This window comes from Lonchura striata, chromosome Z, assembly GCF_046129695.1.
Source record: "Lonchura striata isolate bLonStr1 chromosome Z, bLonStr1.mat, whole genome shotgun sequence".
In the NCBI taxonomy this organism is placed as follows: Eukaryota; Metazoa; Chordata; class Aves; order Passeriformes; family Estrildidae; genus Lonchura; species Lonchura striata.
Genome location: NC_134642.1, coordinates 27444245 through 27470704, shown reverse-complemented (window position 1 = coordinate 27470704; position 26460 = coordinate 27444245). Strand labels below are relative to the sequence as shown.

Sequence of the window (26460 nt, the reverse complement as noted above, 5' to 3'; positions counted from 1 at the left end):
AGTGAAGGGCAGCAAGACTCATGAAGGGTCTAGAAAATGTATCTAGTAACAGCTGAGGGGGCTGAGTTTGTTTAGTCTCAAGAAGAGGAGGGTCAGGGGGCACTTATCACTTTTTCAGCTCCCTGAAAGGAAAGTACTGGTGGGAGCTGGTCTCTCCTACAGTGCCTGCAGTACTACAGGAAAAAGCCTTAAATTGAGACAGGGGAGATTCAGATTACATATTTGAAAAATTTTCTTCCTTATTAGAGTGGTCAGGCATTGGAATAGGTTGTGTAGGAGGTGGTGGAGTTACCTGGAGGTGTTGAAGAGGTATTTGGATCTCATGGTGGGTGCTGGTTCAGTGTTTAGAGGTTACAGTGGTGGTGCTGAATGGATGATTTGACTGAATTGTCTTAAAGATTGCTTTGAACCATGATGATTCTGTGGTTCCAGTTCAGGTTCTCTCTTGGTGATCTATTGCCTATTAGTTTATTCCCCCTAAGTGCTAAGTTTTAATGGAATCTAGTCACTCTGTAAACTTAGTTCCCACTTTCTGCCTCTGGGATTTTATCCTAGGCTACTTGCTCTGCCATATCCTTCAAGTAGAGTGATGTGCGTCCTGCACCCCTCTTTTTGCTGGGCTTGCTGTTGTGAGTGGAAGAACAGTGGTGCAAAGTCCAGATGTCACAGTGTCTCCAAATTGAGTTTCAGATCAGCAGTGGCAGGGAAAGCCAGCACAGCTTCCTTCTAGTGTTCTCACTTAAAACAGGATATTCAGAAGGCTTAAACTGGATTGTGACAACCCTGGATTCTACATATATGGGTAGCTTAAACAAATTTAGGTGTACAGTCATGCAACAGTATGTTTTTCATGGAAGAAGTTGTTAATCCTAGATCATAAACATAATTGTAATCTTAAAGAAACAGTATTTTCTTCTGTAGTATCTTTCTGGAAACTTTTGAATATTACTGTGTGGTATTTTAGAATATCTGTCTGAAATAGATACTAGATGTGGAAAACTTCAGCCTCTGTAAGAAAATTCATAAAATCATAGGAAAAAGGTCCAGCTCTGTGGTTATCAGACATTTCAGATACCATGCAGTGAAGCTGTCAGTTTTCTGATGGTAGTCTTGTCTCAAGTGTTCATAGCATGTGAAATCCTATTTTCATTTTTGATAGTCATACAAATAAAGGTTTTACAGTTTTCATATATGGAAAGAGCTACTGCCAATTATTTATATATTTTTTCTCCATTTGTACATGGAAAATGAAATGCAGAGTTGGAAGTGAAGACCAGAAAATAAATTAATTGCTTTTCATTATTCAGATCTCTGTGTGTATGTATGTGTCTTTAGATAGTTGTACACACAAACACACACATTCATATGATTAAAATTACCTGTTTTGAAATTGCCTTGCCTTGCTAGTAAGTGGAGGAGAAGCTGTATATCTGTCACTGAGATGATAATGTTTTCATTACAAAAGTAAATAGAAATCTTGACATACAACATAATGTGTTGGCTGCTTTAATGCCAAGGAGTAACATGTAAGAGATACAGCTGGGATGGCATGTAAGATGAGAGTAAGACCGAAATAGAATGTTTAGTTATTGGTTCAGATTTTTGGGCAGGTGTGCATCATCCTGTGACTTTGGGCTAAAGTAAGGCAGCTTGGACAGTTCATGGGTTTGTGGTTAAGTCCTTTGCAGTAGGTTGTGCATAGTGAAGATTGTTTCATGACACATGTAAAACTAAGATTGTTTCCATAAGACTCAAAATTCTAAAGATACTTTATTTCAGACATGCTGCAGCTCCTTCTTTTAGATGCAGCAGTTTTGATGCTTGCAAAATACAGCATGGTACCAAATTTCTCAAGTTGCCTTCTGGGTCGGGATGTTGACTTTCCAAGTCTTAAGTAGCCTGAGGATCTGGGACAGGACTCTTGTGACTCAGCATGTAGTGTGAAATGCCATGGAGTTATGTTTGGCTGCAAAACAGTCAGAAAATCAGCTATCTCAGCAGCCTGCCTGGCTTCTACAGGTATTTGTGACAGAGCTGACCTACTGGAGTGAAAAGTCTATTTTGTTACCTTAATGACTGATGCCTATCACTCTGTTAAAGGATTACACCTATAGGCACCAGCACCTCGAAGAACGCAATAGCCATGAACAGATGTTTTGGTATGAATTCATGCCAGTAGAGAGAAATTGTTTTAAAAAATCCCACTCACATTGTCTTAATAATCTTATTTACTCCCTTCAATGTATTTAAATTTTTATACTAAAAAGGTAGTAAAATAAATGTATTTCCAAGGGACTTGGGCATAGGTAGTATTTTGAGTTTCTATTATTTTTGTTAATTTTTGTTCCTTGCTGAGGCTTACCTTTCTGGTATGTTATAAATGATAGTTGTAATATATTTAGTTCCCACAGGAGGATGTTTAATTTCTGACTTTGAAACAATTGGATCAGTGAAGCTCAGATTTTTTAAAATCAAGTTTCAATTTTATCTTCATTCTAAAGTTAGTGATTTTTTAAAATTGTATTTTCCATTAAACACAGTGCATATATATTGATTAGAAATACTTGAAGTTAATACTTCAGAAGTTAAAAGTGTAGTGCAATATATTTACATGGTCATAGTGGATTTTTAAAAGCAAGCATATGCAGGGAGCTAGTCTTCTCATTTTGAAATCTTAATTTTGCTGCATGTAGGTAATTTCACTCAGTATTACATGAAATTTTGATGGCAAAGAACATATTTATATTAAGTATTGCTCTAAAATAGTGACATGCAATTCTGTTGCTTACATCATGTTACACTGTGTAAGAATCAGACTAGATTAACAGACTGCTAGTATTAGAATAAAGAGGTATTGTTTCTTAGTAGGAACATGCCATATATGTAGAGTTAGAAGAAGCAAAGGAACTTTCTATGTTAGACCCTTAGGAACCAGTTTCAACAGAGAAAATGATGATTGTTTTTCCTCTAGGAATTTGATCCTGAAGAGTTCTACTATCTTTTGGAAGCAGCTGAAGGCCATGCTAAAGAGGGGCAAGGCATTAAAACAGACATCCCTCGATACATTATTAGTCAGCTGGGCTTAAATAAAGATCCTCTGGAAGGTAAGTGAATCTCCTGGCATAGCTATAGGTTTCTAGGTTCTTCCTTCTCAATGTGTTCTATCATTCTGATAATCTGTATGTACCTGAAAAGGGTCAAGATAAAGATTATAGAGCAGAGCAAGCGTTTTCTGATTTTCACAGTATACTCACAAGCTCAAACAAACACATTTAAAAGGCCATCTCTTCTGGACAGGATTTTTTATTTTGCAAATATCATTCACAAATGCACTGTATCAATGATTCTACTAATCTTCTTCCAGCCTGACAATGTAACTTCCTCTTTGCAGCTTTAGCTGAAATTTACTGGGATAGTTTGATGGTGTCTGTTATCTAAGCACAGTTATAAAGGGCCCTTGGTTGAGCTGTTGTTTGCCTTTCAATGCTCCCAGGTCCCTTCATCTTGGAGTCTCTGAGAAGACTATCCCGTTAATTTTCTGTGTAATTTGAGTCCATGTTGGGGGCTTTTGTAGGGAGGACTTAGGTTCAAGTGGAGGTATTGTCATTGCAGAAGTTTTCTTTACTGTGAGAGTGGTGAACATGTTGCCCAAAGCAGTGGTGGGTGCCCTATCCTTAAGACTGGATGGAATGGGGCTCTGAGCAATGTGGTCTAGCAGAAGGTGTCATAGTAACACACCTAGCTGACAAAGGGAAACCAGTTGGTGTTGTCTTTTTGGATTTCAGTAAAGCTTTCAGTACTGTCTCACAGTGTGGTGCTGGACAGAATGTCCAGCACACGGGTGGATAAACACATCAGGTGATGGGAGAGCAGCTGGTCACAGGTCAGGCACAAGGGGTTACAGTGAGTGGGGTGACATCAGAGTGGTGACCTGTCACTAGGGGGGTTCCACAGGGTTCTACCTTAGGCTCTCTGCTCTTCAGTATCTTCAGAAATTATTAGGTGCAAGACTGGGAGGGATACTAAGACAGTTCACAGATGATACAAAACTGGGAGAAGCTGCTGACTCCCTCAAAGGCAGAGAGGCCCTGCAGAGAGACCTTGACAAGTTAGAGGGCTGGGCAATTATCAACCATATAAAATTGGTTGATGATTTCTCTCAACAGGAGAGTGTCAGATTCTGCACCTGGGATGGAGCAGCTCTGGATGTACAGACAGCCTGGGGAATGAGAGGCTGGACAGCAGTGCCATGGAAAGGGCCTTGGGGTTCTGGTCCATGCCAAGTTGAACATGGGCCAGCAGTGCCCTGGCAGCCAGGAGGGCCACCCTTGTCCTGTGGGCATCAGGGACAGCATCGCCAGCCAGGCAAGGGAGGGATTATCCTGCTCTGCTCTGCTCTGTCCTGGGGCAGCCTCACCTCGAGTGCTGGGGGCAGTTCTGGGTGCTGCAGGATAAGGACGGTACTGGAGAGTGTCCAGTGAGGGCGTGGAGGCAGTGAAGGGCCTCGAGGGGAAGCTGTGTGAGGAGAGGCTGAGGTCACTTGGTCTGTTCAGCCTGGAGGAGACTGAGGGGAGACCCCATTGTAGTCACAACTTTCTCACAAGGGAAAGCAGAAGGACAGGCACCAATGTAGTGATACAGGATGTATCTGAAGGAAATGGCCTGAAGTTATGTCAGCCAGGGAGTTAAGTTGGGTATCAGGAAAAGGTTTTTCACTTGGAAGGTGGCTGGGCTCTGGAACAGGCTCCCCAGGGAAGTGGTTGCAGCAGCAGCTTGACAGAGTTCAAGAAGCATTGAACAAGGCTCTCAGGCACTTTGTGTGACTCTTGGGGATGGTCCTCTGCAGGGCAAGGAGCTGGACTTCATCTTCCTTTTGTGTCTCTTCCAACTCAGTGGATATTGTGATTCTGTGTCCCAGCCCCTGGTGGAAGTCCTAGAACAAGATGATCTCTCAAGATCTTTTCTAACCCAAGGCATTCTATGATTCTCTGAAGGGCAGCATTGGAAAAACTAAAATGAAACTTCTCTACCCTAGACAGACCACCTTCTTTGCCACCCTGAGACCAGGTTCTAACAGTGGTGACAAATATAAATTCGTTCATTGTATTCAGTGCTGGTTCTGCAATTTGGAAGAAATTAGCAGAAATGCTATCATGGCAAATGGTCCTAGCTGGTACCAATTGGCTTATCTATTGTGTTATCAACCAGGACCCAGAAAGGGCTTGCTAAAAAAATCTTAGCAAAAAAACGATGATAAACCTTTTTTTTTTGCTAGCTTTTATGATGTAAAATCACATGTTGTTAAATCGAGAATTAGTATATTGTGTTTGAAAACCCTTCTGCTGAACTAAAGCAGAAGTTCAGCACTGTCAGTTGTGTCAGGAATTTGGTTAGTTTTAATCCAGTTAGATTGAGTATTGTTACAGATGACATTAATGTTATATTAACAGATCTAAAAAAAGTCAAGCCTATTATTAGTCCACCTCCTATCTTCCTCATCCAAATTTAGTAATATTTTTTGTCTGAGATACAGATTAACAGCTTTGATGCTTTTTGTTTATATTTGGACATCAGCAAAGGAAACCAGACAAATTGGGAAAATATACATAAATATTTTTTCCCTTTGGTTTTGGAAAAGATCAAGAAGTATTGAAATTCTGTGCAAGATAAAGCATTGTCTTCTGCATTTGGTGAGCTGTTGGTCTGTCCGAAACTGACAATTCATCAATTCTTCACTGACCAAGTATGCAAGATGTAATTTGGAGTGTGGGTTGAGAGCTTTGTATTACTGACTCTGGTTCTGCCAGTTGAACCTTATCTTTCTCATTGACTCTTCCTGGCCACCTGGATGAAAGTGTTCCTCAGCAGTTGTCAAGAACCTCTCATTATCCTTGTTTAATAACACCTTTGAATTTTTTTTGACAGTTTATGGTGAGCGAGATCTAGAAAAAAATGCCTATATATAAATAAGGAATCCTACTTTCTTTAACTAAGTATTTGTTTTATGGGAGCATACTTCATCTAAGACACATCTTACTGTATTTCATAAATGGAATATTAATGAATATAACAAACTTTGACGCATCCAAATGATAATTGAAATGTTTGGTTTTGTTTTTTTTTTCTGAAGGAAGAAATGGTCTGCATGGCTTGGCAGTAAATGCTGAGGGGTATATGACATACAGACTAATGATTTTTATTTCAGTTGGAGATTTGAGGAATTGAATTATTTAGAGTTTTGTTTTAAAGATTAATGTATGTGAGTATTTGTAATAGGTAATTTAGGCCATCTGATTTGTGTTAATGCTTTCCTCCCACGCTCCAAAAAACGTAATATTTATAAGCAGTATAAATCACTGTGCAATGACTTGTTAAATGATCTAGTTTTATTGTTAATGGGTGTCTCTATATCTAAGGATCCAACTTAAGCAAAAATGAAAGAAGGGCACTATGGGTTTATGCCCTGGAATTAATTGTTTACAAAGAGAATTAATGGGAGCGCTGTATTCATTACTATAAAAATATTATGGAAAGGTCATCCTCAAGAATTGTAAAGCTCTTTTATGTAAAAATAGAATTTTTTTAAAAAGCAGAACCAAGTTTTTCAAAACAAAAAAGTGTACCTCAGTAGCACTATTTACTTATCCTATAACACAGAATTATATTTTCAACCAAGATGTTAATTTTTGACTTCAATGTTCATAAATGTTCATGCAAAGAATTTTCTTCCATTTGCAGGGAAAAGCAACCTACTTTAGATCTTTCTAGGCTTGCCTCCTTTGTTTGCTGTCATAACTATAGTGTCCTTTCTTTGAGTGAAATGATGCTTGTATTATTTGGAGATAATGCTAGATAAATTTATACTATACTGAAAGTAATACCACAACAGATTCATCACTTGGCAGAGAGTGGTGGCTGCATTTCTGAAGAGTTCCCTGGGGAGAAATTTTTCCCTATGTTTTTTAAATTACCATCTTTACCTTTTTGAATCATGGGTCTTCAGAAAAGGTTTAAATCAATGGAAGAAAAAGGACAGATGTTTAATGGTAGTTAAATGAGTTTGAAAAATCTTTTCAGGCATTGCAAAATGGTCCCATAGCTCCCTGTTTTGAAAGCTGACTTTTGGTTCCATCCCATTAGTAACTACTGCTTGCAAATAATACGGATTTCTCAGATAGTGGTTATTTTGCAGAAGTTTTGTTTCCAGAAGGATTACTTTAATTTGCTATTTATGAAAGTAATTTCAGTTGAGAAGGCTGTCAAAGCATATTATTTGAGCTAGCTTGGCTCTCATCCTTACAGTAAAGGTTTCATTAACATTTCTGTTCTAAAACCCCCATGTTCACAAAACCATGACTTTTGACTGGAAAATTCTCTTCAGGTTCAGCCTGTATAATTTCTTTTCTTCAAGATTTTATTTGTTCTAATGGGATATTTTTCACTGTTTATTGACTTAATTTTTGGAATAAGTTTTTAGCTTCTTTTACACTTGAAAGATCTGTTTGGATTTTGAAGTGACATTCTAATTTCTGTCTCTTACAGTTATCACATGTTTTGGTTTGTATAGTGGTTACAAATGAGAGTTACTCCTTAAATCTTTAGCTGTTCCAGCAGAAAATTATCTTTGTGGTTAATTTGCTTTTAAAAATTGTAATAAGTTTGCAGAGCATTTCACTTGTAATAATAATTTATTTTTATAGAGAAAAATCCAATTTAGGTATTCTGTGTGAATATTCAGTTACATTTTGTAGTCATAAATTCAGTTAACGGTCCTGAGATAAAAACTAATCTTGCAAATTTTAGGTGGTCTTATTTCTGATTCCCAGCACATAATTGTGATAAAATTTTCATTTTGGCTATGTAGGATATATAATTAAATATGTTTATGGTTGCTGGGGTCTTCTAGTGACTACCTGTCCTGTTTGGCTTTTTTTACCCAGATGAATTCTTGGTTACTACCCACCCTGAAGAACAGGCTGGGCTTAGGAGCTCTGCTGCATAGGCTGACTCTGACAGGTCTGACAGAGTGCTAGGCTCCTAAAATCTTGTTTTCCCAGAGAATTCATCTGGTTAGTTACTTGGTAAATGGTAAGCTACCATGAAAATGGCTTTTAGCTTGTTCTGGTAGGCTTATCAGCATTTCTTTGTAGAAGCAGCAAACTATTTAGAGTCTGTCTTAGGTCTAAACCAGAAGCTTTTGCTGTAGCTGTGAAGGAGCCCAAGAAGGATGGGGCCTCCTGTTAACCCCTCAGAGGCTGAGATCCTCAGGAGTTTTAGCAGATTATTGCTGTCTTTCCCTTAGCATTTGGTTTGCACACAGCTCTTGGAATTCCCAGGTCTCAGAGAAAACAGTACTGCTCTTCATTGCTTTATGGTTTGTCATGGTTTGACATGGAAAGAGAATTTTTTCCGGAAGGAAGAGGTCAATTTGGATATTGACCAATTGAAAGTAGACACGCCTCTGAGAACACAGAGGGGTTGAAAGCAGAATTCCCAGGAGAACTCGCTCTCTTTGGTTCCGGTCAGCTGCAGTGCAGCCTCTCCCCTGCCCAGCAACGAGCTGGGTGGGGAGGGGAAGGCCCATGGCCTGACGAAGGTTGTCCCAAAGGGTGGTGGAAGGACTGGAACCGAGCTGGCCCCTGCAGATGGAAGGGTGGAAGAAATCTGGGATGTCTCCATCCCCCCCCAGAGTTTCTCTCCCGAGAGGAAGAGAGAAAGAGACGGCGGCGATCCTGTCCTGTCAGCAATTCCACCGCGAGGAAGGAGGAGTGGGGGGAGCTGCAAGGTGCCCAGTGCGTGGGAGTTGCTGGATGTCCGGGCATTGAGCCATCCCTGGGAGTTCGGACTTTTAACCCTTTCTTGAGAAATGAAAGCTTGTGAATTTTCCTCTCCCCTCCTCGGTTTGAAAGAGAGGAAGAGGGACATCTTGGACCCTGGGATGTTAGAAGGAGGAATTCTAGATGGGAGGGGGACAAGGAGTGGCTTTTGGCTGGACTTTTCCATGTTAGCCACAACCTGAACCAATCTTCTCCTCCAAGAGGGACTGTGTTTTGGAGGATGCCAGTGAGTCAAGAGACCTGCTTCAGCTGGGAAAAAGACAAAATTGGAGTGAACAGAGAAAAGGTTAGGGGGTGTGTGGTGGCTCCCCCTGTCCTGGAAAGGAAAGAGAAGAGAAGAAGATCTCTGTTCTTGAGCCCTCGGCCCCAGGGGAAAATGGGGGGGGACTGTGGTCCCAAACAATGAAAAATTGAACTGTTGTTTTCTCCCTGCTTGGTAGAGCATCCTTGAAAGGAAAATCCTAAAAGCAGTCTGTCCATCCATGGTGGTGAGAGCACTGTGCATGGAAAGGAGAAGGGTCACCATGGCAAACTTTTCTCTGGGCGGTGCCATGTGTGACATGGAAACACAGGATGTGGCAGCTGTGTTTCTTGGGGGGTCTGTGGCACAGGAGAGACTCTGTTCCCTCGATGGACTGAGTATCGATTGCTTGGAGGGTGGAAACCTGATTGGGGTCCAGATTGTGTCTCACTGTGGTTTGTTGGAGTTGGGTGGTGGGGGGAGGAATGCTTTGCAAGGTTTTCATTTGATCTTTGTGTGTTTGTTTTTTTTTTCTTTTTTTCCTTTCTTTTTTCCTTTTGTAGTATTAGCTTAATAAAGTTTTTTTCCTTTTTTATTAAGCTTGGGCCTGCTTTGCTCTGTTCTTGATTCCGCTTCACAGCATTCAAGGGAGGGATCACATTTTCATGGGGGCACTGGCATTGTGCCAGTGTCGAACCATGACATGGTTAATCTTCATTGCTTCAGTGGAAGGTTATTACATAGACACTGAATAGCAAGTCTTCGTTTTCTTCATTTTTTTAATATATGCTTGGAGATGCCCTGAAAGTTATTTGTCAAGTGCTACAGGGGTGGTTTTTTTTCTTGGTTGGGTTTCTATGTTGGTGTGGTTTCTTTTGTTTGTTTGTGGCTTTTTTTTTTTTTTTCTGGGGTTTTTGGTTTTTGTTGGGCTTTTTTTGGTTTTTGGCATTCTAATTTTTTTTTAATTTTCTATTAAGTGTTCCAGAAAGATTTCACTTCTCACGTTTTCATTACCTCATTTAGTTTTCTATTTTCCATAGTTTACAATGAAGATTTTATTTTTTCTTTCCAGAAATAGCTCAGCTAGCCAATTGTGACAGTGGGACAACAGAAGCTCTGGAAGTGGATGAATCAATAAATGTAAGCTTCCCTGTTATGTTGCTGCTTTTGCTGAATGTGAACAAGGAAAATCTGGTGTGTTCCCCCAACCTGCCTGTTCTGTTTTCTCCTGGTATGTGTGAACAGATTGATTAACATTGGTTAATACACTACCTTTGTGAAGCTCTTCAGACAGAAGGCTTTCAAAAGGTATAACCAAGCTTTCTTTCTACCTCTTTTCCTAGACATCTCAGTCTTCATCTTCCACAGAGTTAAGTGTTTACTATATGGCAATAACTTTACCACAAAATCCACCATTGCTTTCTTTTTTCTTTCTATTCAATCAATGTATTCCTTTTTCTTTTAGAAGTATTAGTAAACTGTTTAATAAGATAATGTATTTTAAAGAGATTTTAAAACAATCCATTCACAGAGGCAGCTAATGATCAAATTGAGAGATTCTGAACTTATCCAGTGAAGGGACAAGGAAGAAATGAATAAGCTAGCAAGTAGCCTCTATTCAGAAAGTTAGGGTTCTGCATCATTCTTCTGAATCTGTGTTCAAGAACACTTGCCTACAGCAATAGGTATCTTGCATAATATTTTGTTAATGTTTCCTCAGGATGACAAAAGAAAAGCAAGTTGAACACGTTGATTGTGCAATTATTTTAAATTCTTATTTTTAAAAGTTGGTTCTTACACCTTGTGTTTCAGGCAACAGAGTAGATGAAATTCCTACAATCTAGTCTTGATTTTCAGTGCAAATGGATAGTAAAAACAAGAGCAGTTTCATGTTAGCAGGCATGGATTATCTGCTAGACCTCTTCTGATGCATAACAGAAAAGACATCATTGTCTGGTACATGTCACATTATGTTGGGATCTTTCCTAATATTTGGCAAAGTACCACTTATGAAAGATTCTGTAATTGACAAAAGGGTACTTCTTATTCTGCTGCTTTCATTCATCTGCATTTGAAATACTTTATTAAACCTGAGCAGCATTTACTAATAAATTGAAGAAAGGACAAAATAACTAGAAGGCTTAAGGGACTTGTCAAAGTACTTAACTGATTCTAAGGTGCAAAGTGGCTTAGCATTAGCTAAGCAATTGAAATTGTGAAGTTATTTGTGTTGTGCAAATGCTGAAGATATGCAGAAAGGATAATGTGGTATAATAATGGAATGTAAATAGGGGATATGATGAAATCAGAAAAGAAAACTATAGAGGGAATATTTGGAAACATCTCAAAATGTAGCTGTGGAATAAACACACATGAAGAGTGACAGGAAGCATTACTTTCAAGTACAGGACTGCTCACAATCATCATAAATAGCAATTGGGGAGAATACTGCACTGGCAGACAAGTGGGCTGAACAATTTCGTAAGTCCTCTCTGTCAGTTCCTGTGTTGTTCATTATATTAGCATTTTCACTAGTCTTGCACTGAATTTTTTTTAGCAAATATTCAATTTAAAATGTTTCAACCAGCTCTACTTTCAACTGTTTCTAAACTGCCTGGGTAAGGATCATGGAATTTCTTGGAGATTCAGAAGACATTTGAAAATGATCTTGTAGGTTTGGAAGTCTGCATTTGGAGTCCTGTACTTTCATCTTTTCCCCCTGAACCCCAATTCTAATTCAGACATCTTTAAGATTAATTAAATATTAAAACTAGAAAAAGGTTTTGCCATACTCAGGGCAACTTGGTTTTAAAAAAGTTCTGACAAAGAAGTAGGTTAAAGTGGAACTAATGGGTGGAACTAGGGGTGGAACTAATGCGTTGTTATTTTCCATCTTTTTTTCTTTCATTTTGTCTCTTTTCATTGTCCTCCCTGTTATATCACACTCTGTCATAACATTAGTTTGAAGTGTGCCCAGTTTATATGAGCGAACAAGGGCTCAGCAGCAGTTTATTGCTACCAGCTGTAAAACAAAAGTCAAATTCACTAGACTGGGAAGGCAGTGTCCAATGAATGTCATGTGGAATTCACAGAAGTCCATGACTCAAGATAAGTAATTGAGTCCATGACTCAATTGCCAGTAACTACCAGAAGTCTTTGTGGCTGTAACCTGTGCATGGAGAGAAATGGACAGCTTGCTGCAGTGCAGCAGATGCCTGTTTGATGGAAAAGCAGCCCTTGGTCCCTCTCTGTATTGGCTATGTGGCTGGCTGTCCAGAGCTTTTACCTGGTTCATCAGTGACAGCCTGGTGATAGTTGGTTTTTGTTTGGCTTTTTCCCCCCCAGTTTTGAAAAAAAGTATTGTATTAACTTTGTTCATTCTCATCTCTTACTTTGAAGAGCTCTAATACCTCGCTGAAGCTGCAAAGAAAACCTCGGGAAAGTGATTTTGAAACAATTAAACTGATTAGTAATGGAGCTTATGGGTGAGTAATCTCTGACTATGACAGTTCTTTTGCATTTTAGTTTTGCTCAGTTTCCCATTATTCCTTATTTCAGGGGTCTTTGTGTGAGGGAGTGTTTGCACCCTGCTTTTTTCATTTTGCATTCTTGTTTTGTTACTAGTATTTTAAGTTGCCATGTTTTTGGGAAGTTTGCTAGGCAGTAATGAATTACTCTGTGCTGCAGTAAATTGAAGAACTGAATATTATATCAGAAAGATTTTTCAGAATCAGATAGCATGCCAGAGATTAAATATGAATAAATCAAAGGGCAGATTTAAGCTCACCTATATAATACTGTTTATGCAGATGTGAGAGAGAATTATGTCATCTATAGGGAGATAGATTGATAAAAATGAGTGCTTACTTGATTTGACGTAGAAGTATCATTGCAATAGAAACAAATTTTGTGAATTAGGGCAGCAGTGTTTTGTTACTTTGTGGATGCTATTCTAGTTCTCAAATTTTAACCAATTAGCTTTAAAGGAATTGCTGTTTCTTCGTTTGTTTCTGGATACTTGGAGAGTCCACAGCTTACTGCTTAGTGATATGTAAGTTATCTGAAGATATCCTAGAAAACCAAGGGTCTCTAAATGAAAGCAGAATATTTTCTGGAAGTACTGTGCAATTATGGTGTCTGTCTTCAGTCCCCTCTTCTGATCCTGTACTATTGGTTAGATCTTTGTTTGGCTCCTCCTCTGCACTGAAATATATCAAGAGCTGTTCTGTGTATCCTGCAGGAACAAGAGGCATGTAAACTGGCTCAAAAAAGAGAGGTTTCCATCTTGAGGTGAGGAGCCAGTGCAAATGAGCCAGTGTCACAGCCTGGCAGAGGAGGAGGGTGTTGCTGCTTTCCAGCACAGACCCCTGGCTCTGCTTGAGGTGGCAAGCAGCAGCAAGCTGCTAGGGTTGAGCACTCTTGAAGGGATCTTTGACATAGGAGAAAATGCACCTGCAATCTACCCATTGGAGTATTGTGAGCCTCCTGAATGGCCTGAGGCTGTTGGTCTCTCTCTGATGAAATTTAGGTAAAGATAGCTGTGAGTTCTGGAATAGGAGGCATTTACTACTGCCCAGACTGTTGACCATGATAGCTTGTATGAAGACCAATTGTGTCCAAGACATTTTTTCATAACTCAGCAAAAATCCCAAGCAAAATAGTATCATCTGCATTAAAGTTATATAAACATCCAAATACAATTTCTCACTAGTCAAGCTCTGCTCAATTAATTTTCTCAGAACTTCTTCACAGACAAACTTTCTTCTTACCATATCTCACATTCTCCCAATTACCCTAGTATCTCTAAAACCTACCTCTCAGCAGTTAGCAGTAGATGCTACTCCCCTCCCTGGCTGCACCCCTTTCTCCTGCCCTTGCCAGATGTTAAATCCCCTACATTCCTCCCTTTGTCTCTTTTTCTTACTGGAGAATAAAAGGAACTGTGTGGGGTAAGCCCTTGTTGGAGAAAGGGGTATCAAGAGTCACTGAACCTTTCTCAGTTTTGAGCAGTTTTCAGATGCTGAGGGATGGGGAGAAGGAGGAGCAGCTGCAGCTCAGCATGCAGCAGAGTGAGGCCTGGCACCTGAAGGCAGAGGTTCAATAGACCTACATGTGCCTCTTGCTCCATTGTGCAGACACAGGTACTGTACTTTCTTGCTTAAAACTTACAGCCAGAAGGAAGCTCAAAGAGCCATTAAGAAATACAGACTGGAGACAACTTTCCACCTGAAACCAGAGACAAAAAGGGATCTGCAAAGATGAAAAGCCATCGTCTTCTATGGCAAACACTTAACAGTTTTTTCTTCATGTTTGTGGTAGGGAAAGTCAAGGCTCATTGATTACCTTTTAAATGCCAGTAGTACACCAAATTTGCAATGCAATGCTGTGAAAATGGATGAGACCATGGTAAATATTTGAAGAAAATGAAGGTCCTAGAGAATAACCAGTTTGGAGTATATCCAGATTCTTTATAAATCGTTATTTTCATTACTAAGTGCAAAAACAGGGCGTTTGCCAGGTGAAATTGCTATAGTATTAGTGGAAATTGAAAAGCTCATCACTTTAGCAGAGTCATATTACTTCCTTATTTAAGAAAGTAATAACAAAGTAGATTTTGTTGGTTTTTATTTTTTTGTTAAATGATTACTTAGAAGAAAAATCAAAAATGAGAAAACAGCCTGTAGTGGGTTGATGCTGGCTGGATTCCTGGCACTTGCCAAAGCTAGTCTGTCACTTTCCACAACTGGATTGGGAGGAAAAATACAATGAAGGGTTCATGGGTTGAGATAAAGACTGGGAGAGACCAGTCTTTAAATACCATTATGGGCAAAACAAACTGGAATTGGGAATATTAATTTAACTTATTGCTAATGCTCTACCATGGGGTGCAGTTCTTCAAGCACAGCCTGTTGCTGTGTAGGCCTCTGCCAGGGTCACAAGCTGTACCAGGAAACCTACTCCATTGTGGGCTCCTTCCACTAACCTTGCTATACAAACCCAGTATATGGAGTGGTAAAGTAACACAGTGAAATGTGAGACAAACTTCCAAAAAAGTGTTCAGTCACCTGTACAATACTGTAAAGTGATTTTAGCACCTGTACAATACTGTAAATTGAGGAGGCCTGTGCTCCTAAGTTCTCCAGGATATTATTTTTTTCAAAACTATCTGTGTGCTTGAAAATCTCTGCTATGCCAGACAGACGGTAAAATCAATAGATCATTTTTCTAGTCTTTATTAAAGTAGGATTTTCTTTTTGCTGTTGGCAGCAATACAGTTGATGCTTTATTTACTCAAAAGTTACGTTCAAGTTTAAAGGAAAACACATCAAGATAACCTAAATGCTGTGTAACCCATCTATGAAACAGTGTGTAATAAACCAGTAATACCTATTTATTGTGAATATGAAGAAACTATCCTGAAGGCATTTATTGCAGTTTATTTACAAGTACAAGTAGTTGAAACAAAAGTTACTGTTGCTATGCTACAACAATACAAACCTCCTATGTTTTCCAGGCCATTAATTTTTTGAAATAGTCTAAGTATATGTGAATTCTGCTTGTGTTTCATTGGTTCATTCTTTAAAATATGTCAGTGGCCATGTTTTGTGCTCTAACTTACTAAAGCTGCGGTATGTTGTTGTAATATTTTGGTTATTTTGAGGCTATAATGGAAGGTTTAAATCTGAACTAATTAAAGAAAGCCCTATAACATTATTTTCCTTTGATGTGGTGTTTTTTCCTTTATTAGTGAAATGGAAAGCTTTGATTACTTGATAGGGTAATTGTTCGTCTTGGCATGTTATAGCAGAGATTTGTCAGATATGTTAAATTTGATGAGTTTAAATAAAAACTATTGGTTTTGTGAAGACTTGAGTAAATAGCAGTTTTCTGCTTTTAATTGATTGGGTAAACTAATCAGTAGTGCAATTAAATGACTGTATAGTATATAAGGTGTAGTAGATTAGTAGATGAGGCTTTAGGGAATGACTAGGAATATACAAGAAGTTAAACAAGCTGTGAATCAGTAAATGTGTAGGATTCTGGCCAAGCCATTAATGCCTTCACAAGCTGTTTCTCTGTCTTTGTTCAGACAGACAAAAGTGGTATTTCCCAAATTTTAAATTCTTACTGCAATCACAACTTTTTTTTCCACATTCCAGCTTGTGAGAGGTATTAGGTAGAGGTGTTCCATCTCTTCAAGTTAGCATCAGCCCAGATTCCTGAAGCAATTAAACCAAATTAAAAGTACATTTGATTTCATGGAAGCAAGTGATGTTCGTTCAATATCTCTTCAATATATAACTGTATCAGTTTAAAGCAAATACGTTATACCACTTTTGCTCCTCTCTGGAATGCTTTTAGTTTTGTAGGGATGGTAACATCAGTATGTACATGACATATTGGCTAATGGTGTTGCTTGATAAATTAAAAAACTCAGAAGTAGTGTATCTTGAGCAGCTGCTGCATGAAATTCGTGAGTAGTGCTTCTGTCCCTTCTCCACTCTGTTGATAGTACTTGCTCATGGACTGTTATGTTTGGAACAGGAAGAAAGTTACCAGCTGTAGAATAAAAACCCCATCAGTCAGGTTAATTCATCATCAGCCTGGTGGTCACTGATTCAAAAGTGGAAGGGGACAGGTGGAAGTGTGACTTTGTAGTTTCACTAAAATAGCACAACACAGTTTACCCATCAGAATTTTGGACTGCAGTTTCATTACTTTGAATCTCTGTTTACCAGCTGCCATAAAGATAGAAGGCATTGGTACTAGTAGTTGGTATGGAAAGGTGCTTTTATTACTCAAAATTGATGACATACTAGAACAGCTAGCACTAATGCCAGTTGTGAGAGAAAGATCAAAGTCATCATGTTCTCTTTGTCATAGAGCCAGCTTCTCATTTCCTTCTAGGCAGACTAGGATAAGTCTGAAATCTGCAAGGATAAGGCTTGGGTGCATTGTCTGAGAGCTGCAGCACTTTAGTAGCATTTGCTCCTGTCCCAAATAGCTCTGATCATGTCACAGGCATTGCTTTGTTAGGAGGTAGTACAGTGCTGCTTTTAAATTCTGATCTTAAATAACTATCTATAAACTTTACCAAATAATATAAACCACAGCCTCACAGGCTGTTTATCTTCACTGGAGGCAGCATGAGACATAATTCCAGGGTAGAACAGAATTTAGCAGTCTCTTCTCAGGAAATAGCTGGTAAAAATGAAACCAAGTTCCTGGTCAGTAGGTATAAGTTTTAAGCAAGTAAGTACAGTACCTGTGTGTGCACAAGGGGTTCAGGCTCCTCTGACAGATTAAAAAAATGTCAGCTATATTAGCCTTAAGCACTGAATGTAGACTAGGTTGTAAAATGCTCTGAAAGTTGGAGTTATTGGAGAGCTATAAACTAGGCCTGAAACCTGTCTGTCTGGTTTTTTATTTTTTTGTAATTAGAGATTTTTCAATTTAGAGAAAAGACAGGAATTATGACTGTAATATTGGAGTGATAGATGGCATGATATTTAAGTTGGACTACTTCAGGAACCCAGTTAAATATTTTGGCTTATTTTTGTCATCTTACCACATTTGCAGTGTTTCATAGTTGTGCCTAACTAGAGTTATCATAGAGATAGGTTTTTCAGACTGAGATTTATGCTGAAAGTGAAATAAGGTAATGTTTGGACACTACCAAGTGAATGTTCTTTTTTCTTTATGAATGTTCATATTTCTCCTGAAAACTAAGCTTTTTTGTTGTGTTGACCTACAGCATCAGTAAAATACAGAGCACTTGCATACCTGTTGAAATTCACACAGTGAAATCAGAGGGTGTTTTGGAAACTTGTTGCTGTTACAAAAACAGAAAGATGAAGGAAGATATAAAATCAAATTCTTCATTTGAAACAACAGGAGGATGCAACAGTACCACTCTGGTTGTGGCTTTGCAGGGCAACAGGACATGGCACAGTCAATCAGTCAATTGACAGGATAGTCTGGGTGCCCACCCCACACTGTTTTTTTGTTTGACGCAAAAAGTCACAGAATCCTTAAATTTGAAATTGACTTTATAATATACTGAAGATCATGGGCAGCATTTGATGATCAACATGCTGCTGGCTGGGGTATCGTTTTCTTCATAAGGTGTTTGTTGGCTGGGGTTACCATGACCAGAGGATGTGAGGGATGTTAGACATTTTCGTGTGCTGAAGACCATTTAGAAGCACCTTGTATGGCATAAACAGTGCATGCATGTGTAAAGTAGAAGAGACTATTGTGTTGCAGTTGTCTCATAGTCTGATACATTTCAGCTAAACAGCTTTTTTTCTGAGAAACAACAGAATCCTAGTGGAAAGTTACCTTCTTGTGACTCTTAAGACTGAAGATGCAGTTTAGATAACTGGGAAAATACAGCAACATGTACCAGATATTTACAGGACTAGATAGTCTTTGGAACTTACTCTTTAATCATTTGAAATATGTTAGTAATGATCTTGCATATGTATATGATCTGAAAGGAGGATTTGTTAAGATGCTGTAATATGCTGTGGTTTCTGTTTGCCTTTAAGAGGCATCTTGCACACTGTGCCGTTTGAAATTCTGGAGGAATATTTGTATGCCAAGTCCTCAGTAAGTCCTTAGTTCATTCATGTAACCAAGTTTTTTTGAAGGATGGAGACTTCAGGCAATAATTTTCTACATGCCAGGAATGCAGAGAGGAACTGAAACAGGTAAAAGAAAAGATATTACAGTAGATTATGAAGCTGACAGGAGAAAGCAACAAATGAGAGAGGAAAACTAAAATGCAAGGGAAAGAAAAGCATGGGAGGGGCTTGTAAGAGTAAGAGTTGGAGAGAGAAGTGAATATGAGGGGGGCAGTAGGAAGAGTTGCAGGATACAAGGCATGAAGTCAGCAGGGAGGACTACTGGAGATGAATAACTCTGTCTGTGTTCCATCTTGGGAGGGGCAGAAAGGAGTGAGGCTTAGTAGGAGGCACAAAGGGTGGGGTTTGTCATGGGTTTTGCCCAAGGTAGTTTTTGCCTACTTTCATGATTGTGTAATGTCTTTTACGTGCCCCATGCTCAGACAAGAATGATGGATTAATAAAAGCTTTTGGAATCACTAAGAGAAACTGTGCTGTCTGGAAAGTTTTCCTTCACAAAGGAAAGGAGAAGTCCTATTTTTTTCAGTGCCTAAAACTTTGGTAGTTAGTGAAGATCTTTTTAGAAATAATAAGACAAGTGCTACTTTTTGTGTTTATATAAATAATTATGTGGTGATAATTGGACCTCATGGGGATAATTAATTTAATTTTAAAAACTTCACAATTGAATACCATTTCTTTGCCTTTCCCACCTCTATTTTCTTCTTTAAGTGCTTTCTTTCCATAAACACTGTGATAATTATAGACAGGAAATGGTATAACCATTAAATGCTATAAAGTAGATTTCAAGGCAAAAATGTTCAGGATTTTCCTCAAGGGATTTTGAGAAGTGCATCCATGAAGTCCTTCTGAGTATTTCACAGCAGAGTAATACCTTTTCCTTAGACCTGAAAGACAGAAGTTACCCAAGTGAGGTTTCCTTTTCTTTGCTTCCCTCACTGCATTGACTTTACCTGACCAAATACACAGGAAACCTTGTACCCAGCACCCCAGTGGAAATTCTCCAAGTCAGGATACACCACAGCCCCACACTACCTTGTTGTTAACACAGTGATCTTTGTTTTCGGTTACCTACTGGTGACCTTCCTCTGATATGGATCAGTAATGATGTCAGGGACTGAACAAGAACAGGAGATTCTGCACCTGCTAATGAGGAGCCCGCCCCTTCAAGCAACTCCTAAGCAACCTTCATAAGAGACCTGTGATATGTTTTAAAATTCCCTGGACTGAGTCATGATTTCCTTTCAGCACACCTACAGAATAAGCACTTGTCACAATGATTTATAATACTGTGCCATAGCCGAATTTTATATGTAATCCTTTGTTGATGGGAATGCCTGTAATCTGCCTGGGCTAAAAGCATTTGCTGTTATATCTGCTGTTATATTTGCTGTTGTTTGGTTGGGAAGGAGAGGGAAGGGCAGAAGAGTTGTTTGTTTTAGTTTGAGTACTGTTTTTTTAAACAAAATGAGATTTGTAACCATTCTTTAATGTGAAAGACTAGGTTAAGTTGAGAACAAGTCTTTTTTATAAAATATATACTTTTTAAAAACTGAGTGGAAAATGTATTTTCAAATGTATTTTTAGTAGTTAATCAGACTTCTTTCTTTTTCTCTCCCATTCGAACTTTTCAGTGCGGTTTATTTTGTGAGACACAAAGAAACCAGACAAAGATTTGCCATGAAGAAAATTAATAAGCAGAATCTCATCCTCCGAAACCAGATCCAACAGGCCTTTGTTGAGCGTGATATCCTGACATTTGCAGAAAATCCATTTGTTGTCAGCATGTATTGCTCCTTTGAAACAAGACGTCATTTATGTATGGTCATGGAATATGTAGAAGGTAAAATTGCTCTTCTGTTTTACAGAGGAAGAAGAGAATTTTCTTACAGCACAAAAGAAAAATAACCCATATGGTACTTGAATTAGAAGGGGCCCCCTGTGTGTCCTCCATACTCTGGCAATTCAGATTTAGGAACCAGATCCAACAGCAAGGTGGTTCTTTTTTTTTCCACCAGTCATTATCTCCTGGTAAACAGCTTGTAAAACACTTGTGTTCCAGCTATAATGGGAAATAACTGCTCTTGGAGTAAGTTCCTTATAGATTGTAATAGAAAATGTGCTAGCATTCCAAGTTCACGTGGAAATGTTTGCTTTTTTTCTGGAGCTGAAATGCTCATTAGCAAGTGTCAGGGGACTTGTAGTAGTTATTTTTACAAAGAAAGAAGAAAGAGGAAACATTATGAAAAGGTGCTCATGTTGAAGCAGAACAGTGGACAGAAGCAGTACCAAAGGGATCCCAAGGTATGGTTGTGTGGGCTTCCACCACTCCCCATCCCTCCAATTTGTTTGTTTTCTCCTTAGGTAGCAGTACATTATTGATTCTCAGCTCAGTCCTTGTAGAGCTCTCTCCCAGCTTCACACTGCTGCCAGTAGAGTAGCTATGGGCCTTACATGTTTGGTTGAATCATCTGACGAGAAAATAAAAACTTATGACTGCAGTTTTTGTTCCTTTTAGCATCGTATATGGTTTATACTGATGCACCTCAGGATTTATAGTCATCTGGAAAATTTGTACTCTTTCCACAGGTGGAGACTGTGCTACGTTGATGAAGAATATGGGTCCCTTACCTGTAGACATGGCAAGGATGTACTTTGCAGAGACTGTTCTGGCCTTGGAATACCTTCATAATTATGGAATTGTACACAGGGATTTGAAACCTGACAAGTATGTAGATAGAATATAACCGAAAGAGGAGTTTAAAATTGTTTGATAGGACACAAAAGGTTTAAACTTGCTTAGATTTTTTTTTTATTGTAAATGTTATGTAGATTCACAGTTCTTTCACAATATTTGAATTTTCATTACTTGTGGTTACAGAAAATGCATTTTTTTTTCCAAAAGACCTGTTAAGAATTTTCTGTTTTTAAAATGGAAGAGGCTATCATAGTAGCTAAAAAGAAAATGGTATTTATTCTTCTTCTCAGAAAGAAGTGAAACACATTTTAGCAATTAGAATTTTTTTTTTAAAGTATACCTAAAGCACTGATACAAAATATCATAAACTTGTAGGTATTTGCATGTTTGAAGGCAAAATTGACCAGATGCAGAAATATCTCCTGTTGCTTGGGTTTTGGGGGTTACTTTGTTTTTTGAGGGGTTAGGGTTTTCAATTTCAATATTTAAAAGTACAGTGTTACTCCTATGCAAAAATTGACATTACAGCAAGTAGCTGAAATACAAAGTATGGCCCTTGCAACTTCATTAATCTTCTTTCTGTTTCACAATTTAAAAAAAAAAAGGAATTGAAGTCATGGGTGTTGACTGACAATACCTTCCTAGCATGAAGTATTATTCAGTGTAGTATATACAGTATAGTATTAATTTCTAACTTAATACCCTGAGGTTTTTTCCAAATGCATGTCTGACCCAGCTTGTTACAAATGGAAATTACTTACCTCACCTCAAAAATGAGACATATTCTCTTCTCGTTCTTTTCCATGATAACTGTTTCTTCAAAGCTCTGTAGTTCTCTAAGATATTGTTCAATTGCACATGAAAAGTTTGTTTCCTTCTGATGGTAATAGTAACAAATGCAAGACTTAGATTTCTAACCTGTTTATTCTGTACCAGTTGAAGTACTTTTTAAATTGTATGTATGATTCCACAGTGCTAATGAAGCATTTTCCTCTTAGTATTACAATTGTAATAATAATAACAATGAGAAGCACATGATGTTGAATTATATCACAGTGACTTGAAAATTTTCTGTTTTTCAGTCTGTTGGTAACATCCATGGGCCATATAAAACTTACAGACTTCGGCCTGTCAAAAGTGGGGCTAATGAGTTTGACTACCAATCTGTACGAGGGTCACATTGAGAAGGATGCCAGAGAATTCCTTGACAAACAAGTAAGAAACCACCTTTTTCATTTCTACACTGAGTGTTCACATGAAGTAATATTTTGCCAGCAGAAAATGCTGTAATACTGAATAAACCACAGTTATTTCTGCATTGGTGTTCCAATTGAGTATATCAGGTACTTTAACTGATGCCCTGAAGGTTATTTTAGGCTTTTTCATTTTTACATTAAGATCTATTAGTAAGATGAACAGCCTAATTCTATGCAAGTGAATCTGTGAAAGAGACAAATAGAAAACTGATTTGTAAAGAATCTGGAAGTCTCAGCAGAGTACTTGTGGAGCTCATCATGCTTTGTACAACCAAGGGTGCTAAAATCTGTGCTATGGCCCATTTCTCTTTAAGCATGCCTCATTACCATTGCTCACAATCTGTTCACTGTAGAAGTTACTTAAGATAAAACCATCACAACTTTCGTATAAGGATAACAATTTGTTTTAAGTTAAGTAAGATACTTGCCATGATGGACTCCTGTGTACAAAGCACAAACTGTCCTCTGCATGACAGATGCACAAATATTGATTATGATACTTCTTAATGTAGGTAGGTTGTTCTAAAGATGTAAGTTGTTACGCAAACTCACCAGACGAACCCCAACTGAATTCCATTTTTTCCATGTTTTCATATTAATTTTTATTTCAGGAATTATAAATTCCTGATACAGCTGAATTAAGACTTCCTTTGCCATCATGCTTGTTTTCTTTCTTTTAGGTCTGTGGTACACCTGAATACATAGCTCCTGAAGTGATACTCAGACAGGGTTATGGAAAACCAGTGGATTGGTGGGCTATGGGAATTATTCTTTATGAATTTCTTGTTGGATGTGTGCCATTCTTTGGAGATACACCAGAAGAGCTCTTTGGACAAGTAATCAGTGGTGAGGATCATCACTAGAAAAGACCAAAATCTGTTAATAGTAAATATATTACAATTTTACTGATTGACTACACAATCTGCTATCAAAGCAATAACAATTAATTTAGATTAAAAGCTGAACTTACTCTGCTAAGTACAGAAATCCATTAATGTAGAATCCAGGGGTTGAGCTGCAGTGTATGGAAGAGAGAAGCTATGTTAGTGAAAATGTAGTGCCACTGTGCACTAGTCATTTCTTTCCTTTGGTCAAGAAGTTATACCAGAGAAGAAACAGTTAAATAAATTTGCATAAATGGGAAATTATGCCTTATGGCACAATACAGAGATTAACAAAGATGTAATAAAACTCCAAAACAAATGTCTCCCAAATAATAAATAATGAGAAAAAGAAGGAAACTAATTCAGTTCACAGATTGTTAACGATTTCATTGGTGATTGTTGGAGTGTAATGTTATTTCTGTACCAGCTGTTCTTCTTCCATTTAAAATTCAATAACCTTTTAGATCTTAACCTGCAAACTGACCCTAAGTATTATGTGTCTTGTGACAAAACTGAAAGATAATTAAACAGAATTGTTTACTATCCTACCTGCTGTTTCCATAAATTTCCCAAATGCATAGGTGTAGAGGGTCACTATTTATGACACAAGGTTAACAGAATGACACCTCTGTTACTAAGTATTTCCCAGTCTGTTTTATGGTCTGCTTAAAAAGTCCAGTAGCTAAGAATACATCTCTGGTTCCTCATTCTGTGAGAATGAAACAAATTCCCTTTTGCACTTAAGGAGATTTTATGTCATCATCTTTATTTTCTCTGTCTCTGAAGCTGAAAGCCAGACTTGTTTATAAACTATTAAAATCCATGTGTTCATGGATTTATAACTATTGTTTTCTGATGTGATATGATGAGGCCTAAGTGACAAGAAGAATCAACTGTTTAATTAACACAAGCAGCAAATGCTATCTGTTTCCTGGGTGCCCCATGGCTGTAATGCATATTCATGCTTTATTTTCCAAATCAGATTTAAACTGCAGTGGAAGCTGTAGGCAGGCAAACATGGAAATAACTCAAGTTTTTATTGCATTTCCAGACACACACACCTGTGTTTTTATCCTTATACTCCCTGACGGGGAGAAGGGGAGGAAATAGTTTTAAAATTAATGACAAAATTCGTACATTAGGCTTTTTTTTTGCGTCTGGCATTAATTTTACTTTTTGTAAAACATGTTGTCATGTGTTACAATCTAGTTGAGACCTTTGTAAATGCCTTTGTCTGTTTGAATGTGTCAATTTATCTTACAGAAGTTATTTGTAGAAGTCCTTTTATAAACATCATCTACTCCCACTCACCATACAAGACTGTTGGTTGACTCAGTTTCTTGTTTTGATGTTGATTTGTCAGTTGTTTCTCTTTGAAATAACCTTGCTTACTGAAATAATTTTTAGTGTCTCTAGAAGAACTTTTGTTGGATATGTTTCCTGTGCTATAATAAATTACTTCCTTCCATTTGACTGTAAGAGCCATCTTAAAGAACCAAATTGTAGCCTAGATTTTTCTTCCAGTTTCCATGAGCAAAATCTACATTCTGTTTAAAATTAAAATCTTGCTGCCTCTGATGATTATTTATCCAATTACTTCATAGAAGAAGTCTAGATCATAAAACAACAACAAAATCCTTAACAGCTTTCTGTGTTTCTGGAGCTCCAAGTATGCTGTTTCTCTGATTCCAAAATCAATCCTTGTACCTCCTTTCTTTGGAGTTTTATCTAAACCTGCAATATATTATCTTTGTGGAGGAAGCTTCCACTAAAAATCAGACAAAACTTGCTGTTTGTAGGCTGTTAGAAAGTTCATATTCATATACAACATTATCCTATCTTGATTGCGTAGTTTAAGTCCAGATTGCCATGAAGTGCAAAAGCCATAGTAGTATAAGAGTCAGTAGAAGGAGGTCGTATGGAAGTTTGAGACTCTTAGAAAAAAATCTTCATTGCCATACATGTTGCCAGACCACAGTCTGACACCTTGACCCTTAGTCATGGGAGAATTGACTTCAGGGAATTTACTAGCATTAGAGAGGGAACACAGATGTGAGCAGCAACTACCATGTCAGGTCAGCAGTTTCCATCTTAACAACAGTTTCCATGGAACATAACTACAGTTTAAACCTTGATTTGATGGGGAAAGAGAGCGCATACAAGTTGTGCTAATATTTTTTAAGTTTTCCATGAGCCAGGCATTCATGTATTGTGCTGCTAAACACAGTTTTGTGTTTAATGATACTTCCAAAGGAAATGGGAACATAGTATATTTATGTAGTTTGTATAGAAAGTATAAAAATTAGAAATAATTGGTATGCAGCAGAGTAAGTTGAGAAAGTTGCTTTAACTCTGCTTTGCTGTTAGGTTGCTTTTGAGAGGATTCATGCAGTTTGTGCTGGGATCAGACCTCAGCAATATCAAGCAACTTCATTTTTTTACAGATGAAATCAACTGGCCTGAAAAGGATGAAGCACCACCTCCGGATGCCCAGGATCTGATTACTCTGCTACTTAGGCAGAATCCTTTGGAAAGACTGGGAACAGGTTAGGAGGAACTAATTTTAAATTCTTAATGTACTAGAAATAGCTTCTGTATTCAGCATTGGGAGCTTTTGTTCACCTGTTTGTTTTGTTTGGGAAACATCTGTCATGACATGCAGTATGATAATATGCCATGATAATTTATAGATCAAGACCAGTAATAGGAAATTAACATGATGATACCTGTCCTGGTTTCTGTGAGACTTACATGGACTCATTTGTATTTACTCTTCCGCTAATTTGATAAATATAACAGAAATTTCTCAAAGACCCTGTTAGTCAGTGAATGGGGTTTCTTATCAATACAGTATTAAATGACTAAATACAGAAGTCTAGGAGGGAAATCAATATACA

At 38.0% G+C, this 26460-nt stretch overlaps 1 protein-coding gene across 12 annotated transcripts in view; it reads left to right on the top strand.

Moving 5' to 3' along the window:
- The window catches only part of MAST4 (microtubule associated serine/threonine kinase family member 4), a 279183-nt gene that overhangs the window by 233347 nt on the left and 19376 nt on the right, over positions 1-26460 (top strand). For all 12 annotated transcript variants that reach the window (XM_077790300.1, XM_021534406.3, XM_021534408.3 and 9 more), the window contains 8 exons: positions 2972-3104; positions 10151-10218; positions 12478-12563; positions 20360-20568; positions 21315-21453; positions 22506-22638; positions 23360-23525; positions 26008-26109. In XM_077790300.1, the coding sequence (XP_077646426.1) occupies positions 2972-3104; positions 10151-10218; positions 12478-12563; positions 20360-20568; positions 21315-21453; positions 22506-22638; positions 23360-23525; positions 26008-26109 (1036 nt within the window). The remainder of the gene's footprint in view (positions 1-2971; positions 3105-10150; positions 10219-12477; positions 12564-20359; positions 20569-21314; positions 21454-22505; positions 22639-23359; positions 23526-26007; positions 26110-26460) is intronic.